The following is a 22990-nucleotide window of genomic DNA, read 5'->3' as shown; positions in this document are numbered from 1 at the left end:
TGGCTGAACTTACTATGTTGGTGACACAGTCCTGGTCCCCAGGGCCGTCACGTCCAGCAGAGTGGACAGATCCCCCCCACCCAGGGCCACAACAGAGGAGGACAGGGGGCCAGCTGTGGGCCAAGGGGACTCGAGGGAGAGGTGGCTGGGGACAGGCCTTGATGCAAAGCTGGTGGTGTGGCCAGAGCCCCAGAGGAAGTGGGGCTAGATCTCGGGGAGTAGCCGGGACTGCTTGTGGTTTTCAGGGGCCCTTCTGGCCACGGTGCAGGAATCAGGAACGGGAGAAGGTGCTGGGGCTGGTGTCTCAGGAGCGAGTCCGGGGTGTGTCTGGAAGGATGTGTGCTGGCAGTGGGAGCTGGGGCTGGAAGGGGTGCTGGGCCCGGAGGGGCAGCCAGGGTGTGGCCATCGTGCCCTGGCCCAGGGGCTGCCCAGCTCCTCACACCGCTGCACAGACCCCATCTCCCTCCCGTGGTCCCCTCCCGTGCGTTCAGGGAACCCCACTTCAGGCGTCCGGGCAGCTGGGCCAGCCCTGAGGAAGGTGCCCGGGGAAGGGCGCCTCCCTCGCTAACTGCACGGCCCTGCCCTCTGCCCGCTGCAGGGCACCAGGGCCTGCCTGACCCCCGCCAAGGCGGCAGCTTCCCGTTCTGAGCCTCAGCCTGGCCACAACAGGACAGAGGCCTCCGAGAGGCAGCGCTCCGCTGGTTCACAGGGTGGCATGTCAGTGCCTGGGGCACCGAGAACCCATCCAGCCCAGCCGGAGCGCCCCCGTGCCCCCAGCCCAAGCACTCCCGACATCTGTGCCTTGTGTGGAGCCGAGTGCGAGCCCTGGAGGAAAGCAGCCCCCGGCTGAGCGCCTCCCTGCGGATGGCCCTCCCCCCTCCCAGGCCGTGAGGGCCGCACCCACCCCAAGCGGCCTCATGCTCGAGGCAGGACACAGGAGCGGGCAGCGGGGAGCCTCACAGAGCCAGGCCAACTGTCAGGACCTCCTTGTGGTCCTCAAAACCATTTACTGGACGGTTCTTTCCAGAGAGGGAGACCCATGCCGACAGGGCCACGGGTGGGCGGGCCTTGCTTCCAGCTCCCCACACCTCCAGGGAACGAGCCGTGGGCGAGACGCGGCCTGCCGGGCAGGGGTCACTTCTCCAGGGGTGCGTAGTTGAGCAGCTTCTCGATCAGGTCCACGTGGGCCAGCAGCATGCGGCGGCAGCAGTAGCGCTTCAGGCCCAGCGCATCCAGAGCGTCCCTGAGGGCGAGGAGAAAGCTGGCTGCAGCCTGTTTGTCCTGGCAGATGGAGGACCTTGCCCCGGCTGGAGCAAGCCCTGCTCAGCTGCCACGGGCTCTGCTCCCCATGTCGGGGAGGGAGACACCTCTCTCATTTCCCAGAGACGCCGCCCGTCACCCTCAAGGCCTCTGGTGTGCAGACGATGCGGTGGCTTGGGAAAGGGGAGGCCAGGTCGGGTGGCCCCTGCTTGGGGCATCCTGGGGAGGGGTCCCGTGCAGGCTGCCAGCATTCACTTGAACTCTGGTCATTTCAGCAGCCTCCTCGGAACTTGGCGCAAATACTAAGGCCATCTATCGCTTCCCCGTTCATCCGACACACTTGCACTAAGAGCCTACGCCTCCCTGGCACATCCCGGGACCCAGAGGTTCAAATGTGATGAGGATGGGGCTGTCCACACAGGGGCCCAAGGTCAGACTCTAGTCCAGGGTAGAGACTCTGACAGGCACGGTGGTAACTGCAGTGCTAAGGGGTAAGTAAGCACAGAAGAGGGACCCCCACAATAGCCTGATGATGAGGCCTATGTGGTCAGGAAGCTTGTCCTATGTCCTAAATAAGCCAGTGAGTCTGCAGTACACGGGGGTGGGCCTAACAGCGGGGAGATGTTAGGGAGCAGGTGGACAGAGGCGGCTGAGGGCTTATTTGCCGTGGAGGTGGCGAGACTCGCCAGGATACCTAGGAGTCCCCAGACGGCAGCAGCTTGACGCCCGACTCCCTCCCCTCCCCAAACTAAGAGGTCGGGGCGGGGGGCGCTTTCCTGAGAACAGGTCCGGAGAACAGGGATGGAAAAGACTCCGAGACTGACAGCTCCCCCGCCCAGGGTCACCTGGAATCTGATGTGAGTAGCCCCCGCCCCCGCCCTGCAGACTGGGACCCCCCGACACCGGCCCGACACACCGACCCCGCGGGCCGGGACCCGGCCCCCCAGGCCCCTCAGGCCGGGACCCACCCGCCCTGCCCCGCAGGCTGGCGGCCCGGGGAGCGCTTCCCGACCAGGCTGGAGGCCCTCCCGGGCCGGCCCGGCGCCTCACCCCTCGGTGTACTCGGCCTGCAGCAGACCCAGGTAGGCCTCCCACTTGTTACCGACGATCTTGCCGCACGTGAAGCAGCGCACAGGGATGATCATGGCGGCACCGGAGCAGCCAGCGGCCAAACTCCTTGATCCTGCGGCGCTTCCGCCCTCGGCTCCGGCCCCGCCCCGGGCGCGCCCATGGCGCGGGGGGTGCCCGGCCGTCCGCCCGCCCTGGTGCCGTTGCCGTCCGCTTCCCTCCGCGACGAGTTTCCGAGGCCCGTGCGGCCGCGGCAGGAGCAGGCGGCGCCCCCCGCCTGCCACATTGGTACATCCCGGCCTACGGCGTCCGGGCGGGGCCGTAAGGGCCCGGCGGCGGCGTTCGCGTTTCTCGTGTCCGCATGACTGACAGCTGCGCGACGAGCTGACTGCCCGCAGGTATAGCGCCCCCAGCGGGGATGCAGTCCGGGTCCCGCTGCCCGCGCGCCCGAGCCGGGCCCAGGCCCAAGCCGAGCCGGCGCGAATTTCAGGCCCCGAGCGCAGAGCACGATACGAGTCTCAGCAACAAGTTGCGGGCCGGGCCGGGGCGCGGCGACCCCGCTGCGGGCGAGGAGAGCGGCTGACCGGCGGCCAGTGGGGACCAGGAAGGGGGGAGGGTCTCTCCACCTGGAGCCGCTGCCCGTGGACACCCGGGGGTCTTTGCGCTGAGTTTGGAGGACCCTCGGAGTCGCCGCCCAGCCCGATCGCCCGCACAGTAACGGTCCCGGCCCGGTAGTTGCCCGTATCCCTGATGGCGGGAGGGCGCGGTGCGAGTGACCCGGCGGGTGGCGGGCTCAGCCGGCCGCTCCAACCCCCAGCGCCGCTTCGGTCCGCTTCGCCCCTGTCCCTCCTGCCTTTTTCCCGGGGGAGGGGCTGCGAGGGGGTGCGGGATGGGGCTGGCTGCACCCGTCCCAGGCCAGGCTCTGATGAGTCGGGCGCCTGCGATCTGGGAGCGTCGGGTCTCTGAGGAGCGGAGGGTGGTCAGGGGGTCGTCGTGGAAGTGGTGTCCTTTGAGCTGAGCCTTGACAAGGGATCCCGAGTGTGTGTGAGGGAGCAGGACAGATACCGGCAAAGGGGACCCATGGGCTGAGGCCTGGAGGCTGTACTTGTGGGACAGAGTAGGTGTCGGAGCTGGAGGTGATGGAGCAGGGGCCATGAAGGATTTAAAGGGAGGGGAGGCTGTGTCTCTGGAAATGGCCTGGGGTGAGCCCCCTGATCCTGTGGCTGTGTGCCGTGAGAAGCAGGGAAGTCTCCCTGGAGGAGGTGAGCTTTGGGCTGAGAAAGGTAGATGTGTCTCACAGTGGCCCCTGTAACTTAGGCACCTATGCAAAGTCTGGGCACATTTGCTGGTCTGGGGCGTCTGGATTTCTGGTTGGGGTGGGTGGGGCCTGACAGTCCTCTCAGGGTGGGTGACAGAGTCTGGATTTAGTTGAGGGGCAGGGAGATGGGGGTCCCCAGTGTCCTGGAGAGGTTGATCAGAGCTTCTGCCCGCCTGAAGTCTGGGCCCTGACAGCCTCCCCAGGGACGTTTGCCATCCCCCACCCTGCCACGTGCGGAGCCACGAGCAGAGGCCACCTCCCTGCCCAATACCCCCCCTTCCCAGGCTGACGGGACACATCCTGTCCCCGGCGGGGGCAGGGGCCTTGAGTCACAGTGGCCTGGGGTTGGAGCTGGGCTCAGCTGTAGAGGCTGCCGCACCTGTGGAGGTGAGGGGAACAGGGATCTGGGATGCCATCTGGGTAGCTCTTCGGTAACGGGAGCGGGTGTGGGCAGAAGGCTTCCTGGAGGAGGGGCCCATGGTCCGCCTCATCCTGCTCTGGCCCCAGAAGTTGTTTACTCCCAGAGACTGAGGGGCCCGAGAGCCAAGTTGACATTCCTGGAATTCTGAGAGCTGTGTGTAGATTGGGGGGAGTCTCCTCCCTCCAGCTCCCTGATTTCCCGGGAGAGGCCGTGGGGAGCAGTGTGGCTGCCTGTGTGCAGGTCCCCTACACACATGTGCACAGAGGCCCCTTGGGGCACTTGACCCTCTGTCTCCACTCTGCCCTGGCTCAGGCCTGGCCAGGCTAGACCTAAGGACCAAGCGGAGCCTCAGAGGTCAGCCCTGCCCCCTGCTCAGCTGGCCCCCTCGTGTGTGTGTGTGGGGGGGGGCAGGCTGGGGCGTGGGCCTGGCTCTCCTCAGGGTGGGCAGGGGCAGGAGGGTGCCCCGGGAGCCCAACACACAGGGTCAGGGGGAGCGGGGCCAGGCCTGCCTGCAGGGGCAGTGGGGTGTGAGCACAGATGTGGCCCAGACCTCTGGGAAGGGCCGGAGGTGGGGCAGGGAGAGTGAGGCGCTTGTTTTCCGAGAATGGGGTGTCCTGCCCCCAGGGGCGGGGGCACAGGGAGGGAGGGCTGTGCTTACTTGTGGTTTGGAACCCAAGAGCCCTGTTTCCTGCTAGAGGAGGGTCACTTCAGGGCAGGCAGGGGACAAGGGGAAATCAGCGATTGAAGTTTTAGCTGCAGACAGCCTCTGGCCCTGAGTGTTGTCCTGGAAACAGGCTGGGAGTCAGCTGACCCTGGCCCCTGGTCCTGGATCACAGCCTCCGCTTCCCCATCTGTGAAGCGTGGGTGGAACCAGACACTGCCCAGCTGGAGGGTCCCCATACTGGCTGTGTGGGCCTGGGGGTCCCAGGCTCAGCCCGGAGCCCCGGCTGCCTTGGGTAGACTCGTGCTCACGCGGTGGGGTGAGCGGGGTGCTCGGACGCTTCCCCAGGGTCCGACGGGGTCACCCGCCTGCAGCATCTACGGTAACCCTCTGGGCCCCAGCCCCCGGGGTGGTATTCGAGAGTGGTGGTATTTGCAGGCATGCTTGAGGCTGAGCTGGCCCAGCCTAATGACCCTGTGGACAGGCTGGGCCCATGGCCTTTGGGAACGTGATCATGTGATTTTCTGCCAGCCTGGCCCCACATGGGGCTCCCCGAGGGCACCGCTCAGGAGGGGGCGGGTGGGGTGTCAGCGCTGAGGTGGGGCACGTACACTGTGGGCACCGGAGAAGGGTGCTCCCGGGGCCTGGGGGCGGCGGGAGCAGCAGGCTGGCAGGGGAGGGCCCTGAGCTTGGGGTTGGCCTCGGTGGGCCCAGGGAAAGCCTGGGGCCCCCCGCGGCCTCTTCCTCGGGGACCCCTCCCCTGGAGGGGGTGTCTCCCAGCCCCAGGGGCTGCAGCTTGGGTGGGGGGAGGCGGGAGGGGGTGCGGGCCTGGGTGGGCTCTGGGGCCTGCGGGGGTCGGAGTGGCAGCAGGAAGGCCGACACCGCGCGGCCTGTGCTGCCCGCTGGGGTGTATGCTCCGGGCCGGGCCCTGCTGCCGTCCACCCCCGGCCTCCAAGGCCTCCGGGGCAAGCTCTGTTCTGGCGTTCGGGGAGGTCCTTCTCTGAGTTAGACCCTGGTCTGGCCAGGTAGGCACCCACGACCTCTGTGTGGCTCGCGCTCCCCCAGGTCCCTGCCTGCCCCCGCCCTGGGGCCCCGGGGAATTCAGAAGGCCCAGCCTAGGGCTGGACGGCTGCGGGAGGGTCTGTCACGGGCTTCTCATTCAGCCCGCATCCTGACTGCCGGCTGCACGAGCCATTCCGGGGGACGCAGGCATGTCGGAACCTGTGCTCAAAGGAAGCCCAGAGCAGGGTGTGGGGCAAGGAGGCTTCCTGGAGGAGGAGGCTGGGCCTGTGGAGGGAGAGGGCCAGCCCGGTGCTGTCGGGCCCTGCACCCATACCCTGACTGCAGGCTTGTGGCTGGGCTGCCCAGGATGCGGCTGGGGGCCCCGGACTCATGGAGGGGCATTGTGGGGGCCAGGAGGCGGGGAGGTTATTCATGGAGGGTCCAGGGGTGCCTCTGGGGTGGGGGCCAGGAGGGGTGCTGGTGGAGCTGCCCAGTAGGGCCTGGCGCCCGGGTCTGGGGGTGCGGGGTGTGCAGACGCAGCCTCAGGCCTGGAGGGGTGGTGGGCTGCGATGCGTGGTCTTCTGCTTCTGTGCTGTGGCTATGGGCTTTGGGCCCCTCAGCTCCTGGGCAGGGTTCATCAAAGAACACGGGAGGGGCGCGTCCCTCCCACTCATTGCCCTTGATGTGTCACTGGGCCTGAAACCCCTCCACGGACGCGTCTTCCCCGGGCACAGCGGTTGCTGGGGGGGGTGGTCCCGGGCCCTGGGCCCACGTGCCTCCTCGCCCCACCGTGGTGGGTGCTGTTCGTTCCCCTAAATGAAGGGACAGGTCTCACGTTGCTGGGGCCTCCATCCGCTCAGCGGCTTCATGTCTGCCCCAGGTGTGGGTTTGAGTGGACTGGCTGGCAGTGGGCTGCCCACGAGGGCATGGCTGTGACGGGGTGGGCATGTGCCAGTGTGGCTGTCCCGTCCTGCCCCTGAGCCGCTGGAAAGACACCTGCTCCACCCCCAGGCTGCAAGGAGCCTCTGGTCTGAGGGGTGAGGTGTGATGGGCGGGGCGTGTGAGCTTGCCCCCCCCCCCCCGCCCCCGCAATCCCTGGCTGGTAGGGGAGGACAGAATCCCCCTTCCAGCGCCAACGGCAGATTCACGGCCCCATGTGAGTCATCGCCTGTTGGCTCCCTGGGGAGAGCGTAAGGCTGGTGGCTCATGGCATCTGTCTGCTGGGAACCCAGGAGGGCGTGGGGTGCAGGGCACCTCAGAATGAGTGGACAATGCCGGCGGGTCTCAGGGCTCCAGGACCGCTGGGGGCTGGACGGCCCTCAGTCCGTGTGTGTGTCCCCAACTCTGAACATGTGTCTTCTCTGTGTGCATGTCCGCATGTGGGTACTCTCGTGTCTGCCAGGGCATCTCAGAAGGCTGAGTGACCAGAGGGTGGGGATGCAGCCCCCCGGTCTGGGCCGCTGGTTGGTGCTCTGGCCCCCTGAGTCTGAGTGCACCACCACTCAGCCCCCACTGCCCCTGCAGGGACCTGGTCCTGAGTGGAGAGCCCCACAGAGGCTGGGAATGAGGTGCAGCACGGCCTCCATTCTGCCCGTCTTCCTTCCACAGAGCTCCGGCTTTGGCCTTGCTGACTGCTCACCTGCCGCCTGGCCAGCCTTCAGGGGCGCCGGGCACCGCCTACCTTCTTCCCTGCCGCAAACCCAGGTACGTCGCGGCCCGTGGGGCAGCGGGGGCAGTGCTGGGTGGCCTCCTGGTCTCCCCCACGCCTGGCCCAAGGGCCTTGCTGGCTGGATACTCTCCTGGTCCCGGGACAGACCGAGGCTGAGCCAGCCAGCTGTCACCCTCTCAGCATGTCTCACCGGGGTCCCCTTGCTGGAGGAACGGCTGGACTTTGAGGACAGGGTTCCTGGGGGCTGGGAAGCACCCCACTCGTGGCCTTGATGTGCTCACGTCCTCATTGCCATTGTCCCTGGCGTCCTTGGTGGTTTTCTGGTTTAATCTCAGCTCAGACTCACAGGCTCACTTGGGGTGATGGGTGCAGGTTTTAGAAACAGAGGGCTCGGCAGGAGTTCTGGGGGCGTTGGCCTGGTGTTGGCTGAGTGAGGCTGGGGAGAGGGCAGCCTGGGTGCCGGGCCCCATCGTGGGGACCCAGGCCATCCTTCCACCCCCGCCCTGAGCTGCAGTGTGATGAAGCAGAGGACGGGCAACGGGGGGAGGACCCCACCCTTGTCCTCAGAGGCCCTGCCTGTGACCAGGCTGGGGAGACAGACATGTCCTTCAGCCCTCGTCAGCTCTCCTGTGTCCAGTGTGCATCTGAGCGCAGGCCCTCTCGTGCGTTGCGACCCTCGGGGCCCTGAGTGTCCATCCCTGGCTTGGGTGCGTGGGGCTGCCTGAGCTGGGCCAAGGGAAAGACAGCAAGAGGCTGCTGGAGTTCCCCAGGATCTCCAGGGGTCACCGGCTGCCACTTGCTCTCTGGGCAGAGCTGCGGCCAGTGGTCTCTACGGGGCCCAGATGGGGGCCCTGCAAGGCTCACTTCTTCACTGGGCCCCTGGCGCGTGGGCACCGCTGTATCCCTTTCCAGGGGTCCAGACACGCCAAAGAATCCTTGGCGGAGGACAGGGTGGAGGGACTGTGGGAAGCCCCAGGCTGGCTGGCATGTGGGCAGGGCGGGGATGCTGGGGCTCTCCTGCCCCCACTCCCTACCAGGGCCAGCTGGGCTCAGGGAGGACCTTGCAAGGACACCGCCCTGGGGGCTTGAGCTGCAGTTCTCCTCAGAGCCCGCCGGGGCAGCGCAGGACTGGTGCAGTGGTCCTCAGGGCCCCGCAGGGCTGCCAGACCTCACTGGGCCCCCAGCCCAGCAGACATCCCCCAGACATGCTACCTCGGGCACCTCTCACTCTCTCAGTCTGTCACTTTGTCACTGACGGGCCTCCCCCCCCCCCACCTTCCTCCTCCTTCTTATTCCCCGACTTCTTTTCCTCTCTTCTCCCATCTGAGTTCTGCTGACCTTGGGCGAGTCCTTCCCTCTTTGGACTTTAGTTTTTGGGACCATCCGATGGTGTGGACGCCACCAGTGGGCGGCCTCAGTGACTGGGAAGACCCAGTCCAGGGTGCAGGCTACATCCAGGCCTGTGGCCACTCTCCCCCAAGCCTGGCTCCCCTGCTGAGCTGAGAGGCCCAGGGCAGATGGGGAGGAGGCATCTGGGCCCCATGCTGAGGTCCTCCCCACACGGCCCAGGGCCTCCACCAATGGGTGGGCTGTGGAGGCACAGCTGAGGGGAGTCTCCCCACCTCTGACTTCTAGGCTGCGCCTGGCGTGTGTCTGTCTAAACGGCAGCACGTGTGCACACCACACCGCCGGTGCAAGGGGCCTTGCAGCATCATGTGTCCCTGTCACCTGGCTTGTGTGGATGTGTCTGGGAGGGCCTGGTGCCAAATGAAGTTCAGGGCCTCTTGGTCAAAAATCACGGAGAGGGCTTCCGTGGTGGCGCAGTGGTTGAGGGTCCGCCTGCTGATGCAGGGGACGCAGGTTCGTGCCCCGGTCCGGGAGGATCCCACATGCCACGGAGCGGCTGGGCCCGTGAGCCATGGCCGCTGAGCCTGCACGTCCGGAGCCTGTGCTCCGCAACGGGAGAGGCCACGACAGTAAGAAGCTCCCGTACCACAAAAAAAAAAAAAAAAAAAAAAAAAAATCATGGAGAATTTCAAGACAGTGGCAGCAGAGCGTCAAACCAGAGAAGGGTCCTGTGTGACATGTGTCACGGGCACATGTCACATGCCGGTGAGGCCGGGCCTGCTCCCTGCCCAGGGAGATGGGACCATGGCAGGACAGGGGGGCCTGCGTGAGCTCTGGGCCTGGAGTGGGCCGCCAGCCTTGCATGCGGCCTGTCTCTGGGTGCCCAGTGATGACTCCTGCACTCCTGTGTGTCCGGCCCCTCCCTTTAAGTCTGAAAACCTCCCTTCATGCCTTACAGAGTGACCTACCCTCTGGGCACCCAGGGTGCCCCAGAGCACCCTCCCCGCTTGTTCTCCCTCGCCCTGGCCCCTCTGAGGGGCTTGTCCTTCAAACCTCAACTCTGCTGCCTCTCCCAGGACCGCCCACCAGGTTGGATCCCCCAGGCTGACCCCTGTCCTATGTGAGCTGCGGGAGCTTTGGGGTCCCCGCGCAGCGCTCGCTCAGCCCAGGGTGGGCCGCTGGAGAGTGTGCACCCCCGGTGGGTTCCAGCTGCGTTCCCCGCGCTACTTCGATCTGGGCCAGGGGCCCGGGCCGGAGATGCCGCTACTCGCCACCAGACAGCAACTGGGTCACCCCTTATTTGTATAGCGCGTTGCGTTTCGCTTGCGGTCGGAGGCCTCAGAGCCCGGCCGGCATTGGGGTCCCGGCGCGCTGCGGCTTCTGGGCAAGGCCCGGCCCTTCGCAACCGGGACTGAGAGCTGCTTGGACGCCCGCCCCCAGTTCCCTACCGCGCTTCCCGGGCCGGACGGGGAAGGGGAAGGGAGCGAGGGACGCAGGCGCGGGCCGAGGGCCGAGGGCGGCGCGGGGGCACCGTCCCGGGGCTGCGATTGGCCGGCGCGGGGCGGAGCGGTCGGATCTGAGGGGCGGGGCGGCGAGGCGTGGAGGGGGTCCGCGCGGGGGCGGGGCCTTCGAGGATTGGCAGGCGGGCGGGCGGGCGAGCGCGGGGCGGGGCCGGGGCCGGGGCCGGGGCTGCGGCGGGCCGGCCGGTGTCCCGGGCCCGCCGCGGGTCCGAGCGGAGCGGCGCGCCCGGTGCCACCGCGGGCCGGGGCGCGGAGCGTGGGGCGGCCCCGGCGGCTCCGCGCGATGCGCCGCTCGAGCACGGACGAGTCCACGTACCGGCGCAGCCCGTCGCCGCCGGGCAAGGAGCCGGGCTTCGCGCGCGGCGGCCCCTTCTTTGGCCTGCACGCCAACCCTGGCCCCAAGGCGGCCCAGGCGCGCTACACGTCGCCCAAGGGCAGCAAGTACGTGGTCTTCTACTTGGACCTGTCCTTCATCTTCCTCCTAGAGCTGAAGCGCTGCAGCATGGCGCGCGGCTGCCTGCAGGGCGTCAAGTACCTCATGTTCGCCTTCAACCTGCTCTTCTGGGTGAGTGGCGGCGGGGCCCCGGGGTCGCTGCTCGCGCTGGAATGGGGGGGGGACACCCGCGACGCGGACTGGGGGGTGTGCCTGGGGTCGCCGGGGGCCAGGGCTGGACCGGCCCCTGGGGAGGGTTTCCGGTGCCGCTGGGGTCCGCCGGGCCTCTGCCCTGTGGGCGGCCGCCCCGCGTCCTCTCCCCTCTCTGTCTCTTCCTGAGACCGGCCGTGTCCCGCACCTGCCGCAGGTCGGCGTGGGGCCCTGCGCCTGGCCTCTACCGGGTGTGAGCTCCTGTCCGTGCGCTGAGCCGCTGGTGCCTTCCTCTCCCGCCCCTTCCCTTCCTCCTCGTGGGCGCAGACCATGTCCTTTCTGCACTCGCCTCCCCTGCAGACCGGCCTTCCTGGCTCCAGGGACCGCAGTTGGGGAGGGGCTGGGCGGGGGGTAGGGGAGACGGCCCCCAGCCTCCCGAAGCAGGGAAGGGAGAGGGTGTATGTGGGTGAACCCTCCGGCTGGACCAGACGCTGGGCGGGATGAGGAGTCGGCGGGAGACCGGGGCTTTCATAACTTTCGCTGAGGTGGGTTGGGTTTGCTCAGAGGAGGTGCCTGTGTCCAGGGTAGAGGTATTGGTGCTACAGGGTGGCCCCCGTCCCCCCAAACCGGAGGACACAGTTGCCACCCAGACCCAAAGGGCAGGGAGGGTGTTGGGCTCGGGCTGTGGCAGGTGTCACACCTGAGCAACTAGAGCATGCCTGGCCAGGCCTGGGCCCCACTGGCTGGGTTGGGGGAGGGTTGGTGGAGAGCTGATGCCAAGGTCACTTTCTGCTCCCACCCTTCTGCCACAACTGGGAATGAGGGGGCGTGGCTTTCTCTCCTGCCTGGGCTCTGGACCCCAGAAGGAGGCTGTCAATTGTAAGCTCATTTGCATGAGGTCCAGTTAAGGCGAAATGCTCAGAAACCGGGCCGCATTTCTGCACATCCCTTCTCTCCTGGACTCTGGCCTGGGAAGTGGGAGGGTTGCTGGGACGGGTGGCCAGCCTGGGGGGCTCCTGCCCCAGTTGCCCCCTCCCGAGGCAGTCACCCGAAGAGTTGTTCTCTGCAAGGGGCTCCTGGGAGGGGCAAGGCCCGGGCCCAGAGCGGAGGAGCCCCCCGAGAGGCCAGGAGCCAGCAGCAGAGGTGGGTACAGCTGGAGCTGTGTCCAGGCATGTGCAGAGGTGACTGTTTTCTCTTGGCGGGGGACATTGACCAGATGCAGTGGGCACAAGCGTAGTGAGCAGTGAGCTGCTGGCAGGGTCAGTGTGCCTTAGGCAGTGTGACCAGAGCTGGCAGCCGTAGGTATGATGGTGGTGAGCAGTGAGGGTGGTGGACTGACTGGGGGATGGGCAGTGGGTGTGGGGGATGGTCCCAGGTGGTGGGCAGGACCTGCTTCTCCCCTTCCCTGACCTCCCCAGTGACCCGGGTACCTGTTTGCCCGGTAAACGAGAGGGGGCCCCTCGAGGGGGCCTGTGCTCTGAGAGCAGCCCACCCTTATGGGCCCCCAGGCCGAACTGTATCTGCCCTGTGAACCCTGAAGGAGCCTCCGTACCAGCTGCAGGGCGGACACACTCCACTGATTCCTGCCGTGGATGACGTCCTCATCGCAGGAAAGAACAATTCAGGAACCCCCTGGGATCCCCTCCTGGGCTAGAAAATCCAGTTCCCTTTTATTATCCAATTACACTCCCCAGCCAAGCAAACTGGGCCCCTGCCAGTGTGCTGTCTTGGTCTCTCCACACCCCACCTTTGTGCCCAGAGGGGTTCGAGGCCTGGGAGTCAGAGAGGGGGCCCATGGGAAACACGCCGAGGCCGGGGTGGTGAGCATGGTCGGGGGGCTGGCGGGACATCCATCCCCCGGGCCCTGTGCAGCTGTCAACTAGGCCCTTGCTGCTAGAGCACCCCTTCCCCCAGAGCCTGGCTCGTTTGCTGTCTGGGGGTGCAGAGTCCCCGCAGGAGGGGTAGGTTTCCCGCCCCCCCCATTTCCCACTTGGGAGGAACTGAGGGGAAGTGGGAGTGAGGATTCCAGCCCATGGACCTGCTTGGAGGTCAAGATGCAGTGACCTCCCCGTGGCTTCCTCCTGCCCCCCAGCCCGTGCTGGGCACCCCTTTCCTTCAGGAGTCACCTCAGAGCCCCCATTGTCCATAGGCAGATCCCCCGCAAGGCCCTGTCACTCACACCTGGCCCCATTGGGCACCTGCACGCCTGGCAGGTCTCTCTTCCCAGGCCTAAGCTCGCCTCCTCCAACGCCAGCCCGCCCCTCCCCCTCCGTCCCCAGTGCGGGGCAGCGCCCCCGGCTGAGGATGGGGGAGGGGCGGGCTCTGAAGTTAGTTGACTCTGTGCGCCCTGTTTGCGGGGTTTTCCCTGGGGGCTTCTGGATGGGGACTGGAAGGGCAGGGTTGAGGCCTCCAGCCTCAGGTACCACTGGCGCTGGAAAGCATCACCCATCTGTACTGGGGTGGATCTGCCTGGTCCTGCGTGGCCTGTGGGTCATTGGCCCATCTCGGGAGAGGAAACACGCCTGCCCGTTGTCACCAGGGACTGCAGCTCGGGTGCCCTGAGACAGGGAGCCAAGAAGGTGCCGGCGGGCAGCAGGGGGCGCCCAGGGGAGGAGAGGTCCCCGTGCCAACTGACCCCCAGACCTCCACCTGCCCTCCTGCGGCATCCAGGCCCTCACAGGGCAGGGACAGCTCCACTGGGGACACAGCTGCCCTCCTGCAGGCGTGCACAGGTGGTGGGCAGCTTAGGGCCAGGGTCCTTGAGTCAGGGGTGTCTCCTGGTGAGTAGGGCTGTGTGCGCCCCCTGGGGCGCTCTCCCTCCCCCTCTCCAGCTCTGGGTGGGTGCTCAGGGCTCCCCCAGGGGCAGTTTCTGTGGCCCCAGGGGCGGTCTTGTTGGTCTGGGGGCGGTCCTGGGCAGAGGCAGGGCTGGCTCTGAAAGGGGAAGGTGCTTCTGGGCCCCCCTGGCCGGGGGGCCGCACCCAAGCCTCAGCCGTGCAGCCCAGCCCGCACCTGCCCAGCTGAGGGCCCGGCTCCCTGCTTCCCTGGCAGGCGCGCCTCCTGGTCTTGCATCTGGGCCCCTCCCTGCTCCGCCTCCCCCTGCAGTGTGGCCAGGGTCTGTCTGTGTGGCTGGGCTGGGGGTTGAGCCCTGCCTGCCGCCCAGGCTTCTGGGCAAGTCCTGCCCTCCTGGGGTCCTCAGTTTCCCCAGCAGCACCACAGGGGGGCCTTGGTTTTCCCCTTTGATGAGCTACAGACCGAGGCCTGGTCTGCTGTCGCTGGCCTCTGGGCAAGACGCCGAGACCGGTGGAAGATGCTGGCAAAGGGCTGTGCAGGGCTGTGGGAACACCTCCCCCAGCCCCGCCGCAGTCGGGGAAACAGGCACGTGCAGGGTGCCCTGCCGGAGGTCCCGGCGCAGGCCGGGGGCCTGCAGACCTCAGACCCCGTGACTCCTCTTGGCCCCAGCCTTCTGGAGGTGCTGAGGGCGTCTGTGTGTTCTGGCTCCGGTTTCTTCCTGCAACAGGCTGGGGCAGGGCAGTGGGGGTCCTGCTGCCTGGGGACCCCGAGCCGGGGTGGGTGGGCAGCCCGAAGCGGGGGTCCTTGGCCGTCCTGGTCAGGTCCGGGGTCAGTATGCCACAAGATGTCGGTCCCGCGTGAGCATCCCTTTCTGAACCGTCCCGCTCCCATTAGGGCGTGGGTGGCAGCAGGTGGTCGGGGGCTCTGGGAGTTCTGTCTGGGGCAGAGAGGTGTGGCCTCAGCCACTAAGCGGGGCCGGGGGCAGGGGAGAGGCCTGGGGGCCCGGTCGCACCTCGCCATCGTAGGCCCTGCCCCCTGTCTGCTCCCCGGCTGCCCTGAGGCACCGCTCCTCCTCCTTGGACACCAGCCTCAGGGGGTCCCCGGTCAGTGGGGCCACCTACCTGATGGGCTGGAGCCTGGGGGGATGTGGGGCTTGCTGGAGCTTAAGGAAACTGATTACAGTCGTTGCATAGATGTCAGTGGGCAGCTTGAGGAGATGTCACCGGGGGAACGGCACCCAGCCAGGATGGTCCCTGAGCCCTTGCATTCAGTCCCCCCAGCCCCGGCCTTGGGCCCTTGCAGACGTCACTTCTGGCACAGGGGATACATTTTGCCATTCTTGAACTTCGTAGAGATGTGTTCTCCCCGTCTCCTGTGGCTGTTCTTGGCTGGGAGGGGCGTGTCACCCCACCATGCCCGGCCCCCACCCCAAGATTGTGCAGGCTGCCGGGGGAGGAGCTTCTGGACACAGGCTTGGCCCCTGTGGGCACCCAGCCCTCCACCCCGTTCCAAGGACCTGGCCAGCTGCCCGGCCATCTGCTACCCTGAGCCATGTGGCTGGAGGGGCAGCAGTGGAGGGCCGGCTGGTACCCTCCCCACATGGGCCTCACCAAGTGGCCCCACCTGTCAAGACCTAGGCCAGCCCCCAGAATGTGTGGACAAGAAGAGAGACAGCAGGAAGTGGGGAGGACATGCCAGGCAATGGGCTGGGTTCCGGTGGGGACAGGTGGGCAGGGTGTGCGCCCCAGGTGTGTGCGAGGGAGACAGGGAGGCCCCGGTGACCGCAGGGCTGGGACGGGGGACCCCGGTGGGCGGGCTGGGCTCGTCTCCCAGGCTGTCGTGGGCTTGGGGTCTGCTCCTGGGCCCCGCCTGGGCCTCTGTCTGGCCCAGGCAGCGATGAGTGGGGCTGGGGATGTGCAGCGTGGGACACGGGGAGGGTGGGGTGGCCCCACTGCTGACGTCCCGGCCACCGTGTCCTGGGAGGGACCTGGAGTGCCCAGCCTTCCCAGGGCTTCAGCCCCACTTGTCCTGAGTTGGATGTCCTGAGTTGGATGTCCTGAGTTGGATGTCCGGTCTGGGTCCAACAGGGCCCACCCCCCGTACTTGGAGGCTGCAATCTTCCTGCCAAAATGTTTAAAAGCTGCCTATGCAGATTTCAAAATCACAGGTAGTTTTATTAGCCACGCGCATGCGTCCCGTGAGTGCTGGGCTTCTGGTGACTGTGATGTGCTGGAACAAGGGGCGCCTGGGGCTTCGGGGCAGCGCGTCGGTGACGTGTGCGCGTGTTTGGGTGAAACTGTGTGATGGTGAGGGACGTGGGCTGTGTGTCCGCGTCACAGTGCGTGTGACGGCAGCACCTGGGTGAGAGCCGGCGGGTGTCTCTCCTGCCACCTCGGAGCTGGAGGTGAGGATGCTTTGTGGAGTCTTAATTGAAGAAATCTTGTTTCCACCGAGGCTGGGGGCAGCGCCCAGCCCCTCCAGGATACCCCCGACCCGGACGCCCCCCCCACCGCCTCCACAGTGACTTTGCCGTGGTATCCTCCCCGTGCCCTTCCACGCGTCCCCACGGGGCCAGGGAGCTCGGAGGGGCTCATTTTCCTGCTGACTGGAGCCATCCGCGCTGCCCTTGAAGGCAGAGCCAGCTGGGCAGCCCTTTGGTTTTAAATAACAATTCTCCTCTCTGCTCAGAGGCAGCCCCACCCACCCCGCTGGGTCTCTGGCCTGGGGGCTCAGCCCGGAGACGTGACCCTCCCAGAGGGGGCGCTGCTGGGCTCTGCAGGGGACGGACGTGTGTGGGCTGGGCGAGGGCCCAGGACAGCCTGGCCGGTCGCTGTTTCCTGCAGCCAGAGTGGCCCGACTTCAGCTCCCTCCAAGGGGAGGCTGCCCCCACGCTCGCCCTCCCTGGCCTCTGCCCCAGGGTCCCTCCCCTGCCCCAGTCCCGGCCAGAGGCCAGGGGAGCCCTCTGCCTGCGCAGGTCTGCAAGGGCCCCGCTGGCTGCTCCCAGCTCAGCCTTCCCCCCGGCGTCCTTGGAGAGCTCCCCGTTCCTCACCTGCAGGTCGGGTGGGAGGGTTGAGGGAGCCAGCACGTGTCCCAGCCTCTCTGTGTCCCATCACGGCACCCCCTGGGCAGGTGTGGGTGCCCAGAGGCGCTGGTGGCCAGCCTTGCTCCCTCATGGTGGCCTTGCCAGCGGCCAGCACCGTGGACAGCTCTGTCCCCGCACCGCTGGCCGGGGCCTGCCACACGGGGGTCATCCCCATCCCACAGGTGGGGGCACACACATCTCCGTACAGCCAGCAGACCCCACCATACCTGGGGCTGTGCCCCAGCCCAGCTCTGCGGTGAGGCTGGATCCTCGGGGCCGTCACCCGCTGCCAGTGCCCCCAGCCCGGCTGCTGGCCCCCCAACGCCCCCCACCCCACCCCCGGGCACACGCCCGGAGCTGCAGCCCCCACCCCGCCCGAGGAGGGCTCAGATGGGATGCGGGCCAGGGCACGAGAGCCCTGTCCTGTCTGGGATGCTTAGTGCTGCCACCCAGGCCCCACCCTCAGCCAGGAGCGTTCAGAGTGGGTGGTTTATAATTTTTAGACAGAAGCTCTTGTTTTTGGTGGAAGGTGCAAAGGGGGATGGGGTGGGGGTCAGAGAGGAGCCCTGTGTTTGCCCTAAGCTGACCAGACCCCCACTGGGGCTCTCCTGGCCGGCTTAGCCAGCTCCGGGCGAGGCCCAGAGGGACCTTAGACGCCAGCGGGAGGCCTGGGCCAGAGCCCCGGGCGCGCCCACCCCTCGGGGACCCCGCGGCTGCTGCTGCTGTTGGGCTGGGAGCTGCACCACCGCCCCCCGCCCCATAATTGCGGTCTCTTGCTGGCCCGGCTTCACGCACGGTGTGTGCTCCCCGGTGCGTTAGTGAGAGCGGAGCAGCGTCCCCCATCCCCACCCCTGTAGCCAGGGCTGCCTGCTGGTGGGGGTGGGGTGAGTGAGTACACGAGGGGAGGCCCACGGGGAGGTGGAAGCCTCCTCAGGCAGGGGTCTCAGGGCCCATCCGGCCTGAGTCTGGGGTGGGGGGTCCTTGCCAGGGTCAAGGCCAGATATCGAGGAGGCTTCTGGGCCCGGGGGGTGCGGGGCCCCATGTGATGCCCAGTTTTGAGTGGGGCAGGGCCCCCAGGGCTGCCAGCCCGTAGGCATCAGTTCCCAGGTGGTCTCCCAAAGCCCAGGATGCTGTAGGTCCAGGGGTTGGTCAGCCATGTGTGGGGGCCGCCTGCCCGCGGCCCAGCCTGGACACGTGCTCCCGTTTCATCTGGAGACGACCCAGAGGCTCAAGAGTCCCGGGGTCTGGAGCCATAGCGCCCTCGGCGCCCTGCTGGCTCGCCCCTGCCCCCCCCCTCCCCAGGCCAAGAGCCATCCCCGCATTCATCACCGCCTGCCCTTCTCTGCCTCTTCCTCCTGTCTCAATCGATTTTTGTAATAATGAGCAATTATGGAGTTCAATAAAAGCTCCAGTGGTCGAGGGGAGGGGGCCAGGGAGCGGGCCGGCAGGAGCTCCAGGGACTGCACCTCCTAGGGAAGAGCTGGGGCCGAGGGTGTGTGGGGGGGATCCAGCCCCCATAACAGGACGAGACTGGGAGGTCAGCAAGGCAGCGAGGGTGCCCGGGCTCGCCCACAGGGATCTGGTGGGCTGCTCACCTCCTGCCCCCCTGTCCCTTTCGCCCTGTCCTGGGCCCAGCTGGGAGGCTGCGGCATCCTCGGCGTCGGCATCTGGCTGGCGGCCACGCAGGGGAACTTCGCCACCCTGTCCTCCTCCTTCCCGTCCCTGTCAGCCGCCAACCTGCTTATTGTCACCGGCACCTTTGTGATGGCCATCGGCTTTGTGGGCTGCATCGGGGCCATCAAGGAGAACAAATGCCTTCTGCTCACTGTGAGTCCGGGGGAGGGGCACGCCGGGCGGGCCGCGGTGGGGGGGTGGTGGTGCTCGGGGGAGGCCTCCCCTGAGGGACACAGACACAGACACACACGTGTGCCGGGCAGGGCCCCTCCAGCCGATACTGGGCCTGTTTCCTCCAAGATCCCCTCTCCCACGACTCCCTCTCCAGCTCCTGTCCAGCCCTCTTGGCCCCCCAGGACCCTCAGCTTTGGAGATGGATTTAGAGGCGGGAATGTTAATCACAGATAATGGAGGAAAATGATCCCTGGGCCGGGCTCCCTACCTATCAGTGTGCCCAGCACAGAGGCCTCTGGCTGCCACCCAGGTCCTAAATCACCTGCTTCAAATGGGGCTTTCGTCACGGGTGGGGCCTCCAGAGGGTCTCAGAGGGCACGTCCCCATCTGTGCAGCTTCCGCAAGTGTCCAGCACGTGCCAGATGTTCCCGTCGGGGCTTGGACCCCTCGGAGCAGCGGGTAGGGTGTGGCTTCGGCCCCTTGGATGAAGGAGGAAGCTGGGGCGCGGGTGGGGCCCCGACCCTGGCCTTTCCCACGGGGTGACTTGGAGTTCGGAGGCTGGTGCCTGCTGGGGCAGTGTGGGCCCAGGTTGAGGGGGGACAAGATCGGGCACCCCAGGAGAGGACCGGGCCCGCTCCCCTGGCCCTGTCCCTTCTCCCCACTCTGTCCAGGGGCCCCATGGGGCCAGTGGGGCTTCGAAGAGCGGTGTGCCCCACTTACCCTGGCTTCTGGCCCTGCCCCCCGCCCTCCTTTCTGGGGGAGCGATGTGGCGGGAAAGGAGGTGCCGGCAGGCTCCACTGCTCAGCCTGGTTGTGGCGTCAGGGCTGTGCCTCTGTGGGTGCCCGAGTGGAGTCTCCCACTCTGTGAGCTGTCTGAGCAGTCAGGGGTCATGGCTCCTCCAGCTTGGTCCTCCCTGAGTGGGCACTGCCCCCCCCCCGGCTGCCCTTGGGGACGTGACCTGGGGGCTGGGAGGGGTCACTGCAGTTGGACCCACTCCCTGGATGGGGCCTCCCGGGGCGTCCCTCCACCCGGCTGCCCATCACAAGGACACAGGCGCGGGCCACACACACGTGCTTAAAGGTCAAGCGAGAGACGACGGCCCCTGGGATGGAGACGGGAGGGTTCCGAGAGAGGTGGCGCAGCGGCCAGGGGCCTGGCGGTCCCCAGGCTGCAGACCTGGCTGGGGGCGCCTGTCGCAGGTTGGGGGCTGGCCCGCTGAGGCTGTGGCCTCCCCACCCTCAGTTCTTCGTGCTGCTGCTGCTGGTGTTCCTGCTGGAGGCCTCCCTCGCCATCCTCTTCTTCGCCTACACCGACAAGGTACGGCTGCCTCTGCTTCGGGTGTGGGTGTGGGTGTTACCCCCCCCCCCACCCCCCAGCGAGGCCCAGGCGGCGTGGGCGGCGAGGAGGCAGGAGGGGCCGAGAACCCACGCCAGGGACGCCCAGCTCTGCGTGGACAGACACTGGGAGCCGGGCCGTGGGTTTGCTTCTAACTGCAGCCCCAGGAGGCCGGGCCTGGAGGCTCCAGAAGGGTGTCTGAGCTCCCAGGAGGCCCGGGCTGGGTCCCCCGCTGTCTCAGCTGCGTGTCAGCTGGAGGGGAAAAAGCTCCCATCCCCCACTCCCCTTCAGTTGCTCACTTACACAAGTGAGGGCTCATTTACGTGTGTTTGTTTTATCCTCTGGGTTATACTCCAAGACAGTTATTTTTTTGCTCATCCGGTTTGGCTTTGGCGGCTGGAGCTCTGTCGGCTCCCGCGTCCCTTACGTGCCTCTCAGAGCACCTCCCTCCTTTCTGGTGGTAGAAGACGCTCCAGGCCCATCTTGGGGGTTCCCTGCCCCAGCCCTGGAATCGGCCATTTCTCCAGGGAGCCTGGTTCCTTTATTGGAGAACGAATGCTCTTAGGAACCAAGATCCGGGCCCTCTCGGCTGGCAGCACGGAGCCGTGTGGGTTGTAACCGGTGTGCGCAGACACAGCCCCGAGGGTCTCTGTGCCCGTCCGTCTCCATCTGTACGTTAACTAACGTGTCTGACTTGGATCCCGTGCTCGGCACCACGGGAGGCCCAGGCAGACCTTGGGGCAAAGGCCAGAGCCTGGTGGCACTTCTGGGAGGAGGTGACCGCAGGGAGGGGGACAAAAGGCACAGGGGGCCGGGGCGGGCCGGGGTCGGGACGAGGCAGGTGGAGCTGGCCACAGGGGCCCTGCTGTCCTGCAGATCGACAGGTATGCACAGCAGGACCTGAAAAAGGGCCTACACCTGTATGGCACCCCCGGTAACGTGGGCCTCACCAACGCCTGGAGCATCATCCAGACAGACGTGAGTCGGGGCGTGGCCGGGCGTGTAGGCGGGGGGCGTGGCCGGGGCAGGGGCGTGTCCCCCTCCGGCGCACAGTCCCTGCTCACCTCTCCCACAGTTCCGCTGCTGCGGGGTCTCCAACTACACTGACTGGTTCGAGGTCTACAACGCCACGCGCGTGCCGGACTCCTGCTGCCTGGAGTTCAGCGAGAGCTGCGGGTTGCACGCGCCCGGCACCTGGTGGAAGGCGGTGAGCCTGGCCCCGGGACTGGGGGTGGAGGGCCGGCCTCGCGCCCCCGTGACGCCTGCTCTTCCCGCAGCCGTGTTACGAGACGGTGAAGGTGTGGCTCCAGGAGAACCTGCTGGCCGTGGGTGTCTTCGGGCTGTGCACAGCACTGGTTCAGGTGCGCGGGGACCCGCCCCGGCCCGGGCCCCGGTCCCCCAGCATGTGTGTGAAGGCCCTGAGCGCAGGGAACAGAGCAGCAGACGAGTGTGGGTCCCCAGGCGGAGGTGGGGCTCACAGGGATAGTCAGGGACGATGTCCACGGGGAGGTGACCTTGGACGCCTCAGAGGACAGGCTGCCCCAGACTCCTGAGCAGAGGGCCTTGCCGTCTCCGCGTGGACGGAAGCACAGACTGGACGCCTCTACTAAGGGCCCACGTGCCAGCCCCATTCCTGCAGGCCCTACCCAGTGGCCGTGGTGGGTGGTGGTCACAGGACTGCCCAGTGCAGAGTGAAGTGGGCAGCCCAGGCCCTGGTGTGAAGTCCAGCCAGCCCGCCTCTGCTCCCCAACCCCCATGCAAGACCCCAGTGCCAGGACCCTGGGGGAGCTCCTGTTTGTGGGGTGCAGACAGGGGTCCCAGACAGACACTCCCTAAGGGGTGAGGGGCAGAGGGCAGCTGCGGGGGCCCTAGCCTGGAACCCGTAGGCCCTGAGACCACCAGCGGAGCCCAGGGTGGCCAAGCCCAACCCAAAGGGAAGGCGGGTCTGGGGCTGAGCCCAAGGGGCCCGTGGGGGGCAGGCTCTACCCGAGGCTTCCCCAGGGAAGGGGGCTCCAGGCCACCTGGGAAGCTGTGGTTTGGGGTTGGGGTGCCTGCCGCGGGCTGTCGTCCCTGGAGCAGCCCTGCCCAGCCCCCGCCTCGCCCCACAGATCTTGGGCCTGACCTTTGCCATGACGATGTACTGCCAGGTGGTGAAGGCTGACACCTACTGTGCGTAGGCTGCCGGCTGCCCGCCACCCCTGCTTCGCTGCCGAAGGACGTCGCCCCTGGGGAGATGACCGTGTCCCCACCTGCGTCTCCCGCTACAGGACCTCTCACCAGCCCAGGCATGGGGGCGGGAGGACCGGGCAGCCAGAGCCCCCAGGGCTGCCAGCCAGGCCTGTGAGCGCCGCCGCGTGGCCGGGGCGGCAGTCGGGAGGGGCTTCTGACGCTTTATACCCAGGTACCCTCCAGAGCAGTGTGCTCCCCCTCAGCCCTGTGCAGGGCGGGGGGCTGGGGTGGGAGGTGGGGGACTGACCACTGGTCCTGGTGCTTGAGGCGGGTCTGCAGCCCCGTCCACCCACATTCCACAGCGGGGCCGCGGCCGGCTCTGCGTGCGTCTTAATAAAGTGTGTGGGCAGCAGCCCCCGAGCCGTGTCTCTCACTGCCCTGACCCCGGGGGGGCCACACCAGGCAGGCCCTGTGTGGCCGTGGATCCTCTGGCCACCGATACCGGCCTGGTGCCCGGAGTGGGGCTCCGGGATGTGCGTGGGCCCAGCAGGGGGAGCTCCCTGGCCAGGCAGACGGTGGCCCCTGCGCCCGCAGAGGATGGCAAGAGAACCTCAGTGAGGCTGGCTCCAAGCCGTGGCAGAGAACAGCCCTGAGCCTCACTGACCCGCCCACGGCCCGTGCTGCGGACACCCCTCTCCCAGCGTGGGGGGGCCCCCATCCAGCCTCAGGGCCTCCCCCTCCCCCAGGGGTGTCCTCCCAAAATGGAGCTCAGCTCCATCTTTCCTGTTCTCTTTCTATTCCTGTTTCGTTCCTGGGAACTTTGTCCCTTAAGTATCACTCACGGATTTTGCAAGTAAGTAGGCTGTTGGCAGTGAAGCAGTTGTCACAAGGCCCAGAATCAGAGAAACGGTCAAACT

General features: G+C 67.1%; 2 protein-coding genes across 7 annotated transcripts; one reads left to right on the top strand and one right to left on the bottom strand.

Moving 5' to 3' along the window:
- Positions 1-971: 971 nt before the first annotated feature.
- On the bottom strand, positions 972-2469 carry POLR2L (RNA polymerase II, I and III subunit L). The gene is made up of 2 exons (XM_082661357.1): positions 2311-2469; positions 972-1243 (listed from the first exon to the last, which is right to left on the bottom strand). Exons 1-2 carry the CDS (start codon positions 2403-2405, stop codon positions 1135-1137), a joined length of 204 nt encoding a protein of 67 aa, XP_082517483.1. The 5' UTR covers positions 2406-2469; the 3' UTR covers positions 972-1134.
- Positions 2470-2568: 99 nt separating this feature from the next.
- TSPAN4 (tetraspanin 4) lies at positions 2569-22472 on the top strand (the record flags this gene model as incomplete). 6 transcript variants are annotated; one of them, XM_082661346.1, is made up of 9 exons in its annotated part: positions 2569-2726; positions 7339-7434; positions 10752-10831; positions 18357-18548; positions 19812-19886; positions 20781-20882; positions 20980-21111; positions 21182-21265; positions 22013-22472. In XM_082661346.1, the coding sequence occupies 7 exons, from the start codon at positions 10769-10771 to the stop codon at positions 22079-22081; spliced, it is 717 nt and encodes a 238-aa protein (XP_082517472.1). In that variant the 3' UTR covers positions 22082-22472. The 6 variants fall into 6 exon arrangements, with proteins under 6 accessions (XP_082517472.1, XP_082517473.1, XP_082517471.1 ...); XM_082661347.1 differs by lacking the exon at positions 2569-2726 and adding an exon at positions 2769-3059; XM_082661345.1 differs by lacking the exon at positions 2569-2726 and adding an exon at positions 3961-4033.
- Between the last annotated feature and the right edge of the window lie 518 nt (positions 22473-22990).

Source organism: Grampus griseus (genome assembly GCF_964374135.1).
Source record: "Grampus griseus genome assembly, chromosome: 8".
Lineage (NCBI taxonomy): Eukaryota > Metazoa > Chordata > Mammalia > Artiodactyla > Delphinidae > Grampus > Grampus griseus.
Note: the sequence above shows the minus strand (reverse complement) of the source record. Positions and strands in the feature narration are given on the sequence as shown.

Coding starts and splice junctions, on each gene's coding strand:
- POLR2L (XM_082661357.1), bottom strand. CDS start 2,405: ATGATCATCCCTGTGCGCTGCTTCACGTGCGGCAAGATCGTCGGTAAC. Junction 1,244..2,310: donor CAGGCCGAGTACACCGAGGG/GTGAGGCGCCGG, acceptor CCTCGCCCTCAG/GGACGCTCTGGATGCGCTGG.